Below are 2,500 nucleotides of genomic sequence, written 5' to 3' on the forward strand. Positions count from 1 at the left end.
CCCCTCCCTCTCTTTCCCTCCACCCCTCCCTCTCTCCCTCCAACCCCTCCCTCTCTCCCCTCCACCCCTCCCTCTCTTCCTCCACCCCTCCCTCTCTTCCATCCCTCTCTTCCCTCTCTTCCCCTCTTTCTCTTCCCCTCCTCTTCCCTCTCTTTTCCCCCCTCTCTTCCCTCCACCCCTCCCTCTCTTCCCTCTCTCCTCTCCCTCTCTTCCTCCACCCCTCCATCTCTTCCCTCCACCCCTCCCTCTCTTCCCTCCCTCTCTTCCCTCTCTCCCCTCCCTCTCTTCCCTCTCTCCCCTCCCTCTCTTCCCTCCACCCCTCCCTCTCTTCCCTCCACCCCCTCCCTCTCTTCCCTCCACCCCTCCCTCTTTCCCTCCACCCCTCCCTCTCTTCCCTCCACCCCTCCACCCCTGCCCTCTCTCTCCTCACCTGATACCTGTGTTATATATGATGGGTGATTGTTCCCTCCATCTAGGGAGATTAGCTGTCCAAGGCCTCCCTCTGCCTGCCTCATATATAAGGCTGGAGAGATGGCCAGCCCTCTGTCCTCTCTCCATCTCTCTCTCGTCTGTCCTAAGAGCTATGTTCTACAGTAACTGCTGTTATAGTGTGGAGACAGAGTATCGTGAGTACTGGTTTATTATGTGGATGTTGTTGATGATTTGATGAAGTTGTAAACATAATCTCATGTTGTTTATCTTCCTCCCATCCGTCCTCCCTTCTTCCTGCTACTCTCTTTTCTCTCTCTTCCTCCGTCCTCTCTTCCTCCTGCTACTCTCTTTCTCTCTTCCCTCTGTCCTCTCTTCCTGCTACTCTTTCTCCTCTTCTCTCTTCCGTCCTCTCTTCCTCCTGCTACTCTTCTTTCTCTCTCTTCCTCTGTCCTCTCTTCCTGCTTACTCTCTTTCCTCTCTCTTCCTCTGTCCTCTCTTCCTGCTACTCTCTTTCTCTCTCTTCCTCTGTCCTCTCTTCCTGCTACTTCTTTCTCTCTCTTCCTCCGTCCTCTCTTCCTCCTGCTACTCTCTTTCGCTTTCTTCCTCTGTCCTCTCTTCCTGCTACTCTTTCTCTTTCTTCCTCCGTCCTCTCTTCCTGCTACTACTCTATCTTTCTCTCTCTATTTTCATTTACTGTGTTCCACCGATCCTCTCTCTCTCTCTCTCTCTCTCTCTCTCTCTCTCTCTCTCATCTCGTCTCTCTCTCGTCTCTCCCTCTCTGTCTGTGTCTGTTTCTGTTTCTCTCTTTTCTTTCTCCATCTGTCTGTCTCTCTCTCCTCCCTCCCTCTCTCCATCTCTTCCTCTCTCCATCTCTTCCTCTCTCCTCCCTCCCTCTCTTCCTCTCTCCTCCCTCCCTCTATCTCTTCCTCTCTCCTTCTCTCTCTCCTCCCTCCCTCTCTCCATCTCTTCCTCTCTCCTTCTCTCTCTCCATAGATGGCTCTCTCCATTCTAGTGACAGTGTATCAGACTCCAGTCCTCCAGTAGTAGTGGTTCAGACAGGGGTCTCCACCCAGGTAGTACAGCAGACCACCCAACAGGTACGCTACACACACACCTGACGCACACCAGACACACACCTGACGCACACCAGACACACACCTGAAGCACACCAGACACACACCTGAAGCACACCAGACACACACCTGAAGCACACCAGACGCACACCTGAAGCACACCTGACGCACACCTGACGCACACCAGACGCACACCAGACGCACACCAGACGCACACCAGACGCACACCAGACGCACACCAGACGCACACCAGACGCACACCAGACGCACACCAGACGCACACCAGACGCACAGAGGGTGAGTGGTTCAGACGCACACCAGACGCACACCAGACGCACACCTGACGCACACCAGACGCACACCTGACGCACACCAGACACACACCTGACGCACACCAGACACACACCTGACGCACACCAGACACACACCTGACGCACACCAGACACACACCTGACGCACAGAGTGCGAGTGGTTCAGACATTGTCACCAACAGCCAAGAGTGGAAGGCAGCACAATGTCAACAACCTATAGTCTATACACATCACACATCATACACTATACACATCACACAGGGGGTAATACACCCCCCCCCCGAGACAGTATCAGTAAAAATCAGAAACAGGGAGATGGATAGAGAGAGAGAAACCGAGATGGATGGATAGAGGGAGAGAGAAACAGAGATGGATAGAGAGAGAGAAACAGAGATGGAGGGAGAGAGAGAGAGAGAAACAGAGATGGAGGGAGAGAGAGAGAGAAACAGAGATGGAGGAGGAGAGAGAGAACAGAGATGGAGGAGAAGAGAGAGAAACAGAGATGGATAGAGAGAGAGAGAGAGAGAGAAACAGAGATGGATAGAGAGAGAGAGAAACCGACATGGATAGAAACAGAGATGGATAGAAACAGAGATGGATAGAAACAGAGAGATGATAGAGACAGAGAGATGGATAGAAACAGAGATGGATAGAAACAGAGAGATGATAGAGAGAGACAGAGAG

General features: G+C 52.6%; 1 protein-coding gene across 1 annotated transcript in view; it reads left to right on the forward strand.

Moving 5' to 3' along the window:
- The window catches only part of LOC109887321 (MHC class II regulatory factor RFX1), a 29,487-nt gene that overhangs the window by 2,506 nt on the left and 24,481 nt on the right, over positions 1–2,500 (forward strand). Inside the window, exon 3 of the mRNA XM_031811056.1 lies at positions 1,426–1,529. Within this exon, the coding sequence (XP_031666916.1) occupies positions 1,426–1,529 (104 nt within the window). The remainder of the gene's footprint in view (positions 1–1,425; positions 1,530–2,500) is intronic.

The sequence above is a fragment of the Oncorhynchus kisutch genome, unplaced genomic scaffold, assembly GCF_002021735.2.
Source record: "Oncorhynchus kisutch isolate 150728-3 unplaced genomic scaffold, Okis_V2 Okis01b-Okis20b_hom, whole genome shotgun sequence".
Taxonomy (NCBI): Eukaryota; Metazoa; Chordata; class Actinopteri; order Salmoniformes; family Salmonidae; genus Oncorhynchus; species Oncorhynchus kisutch.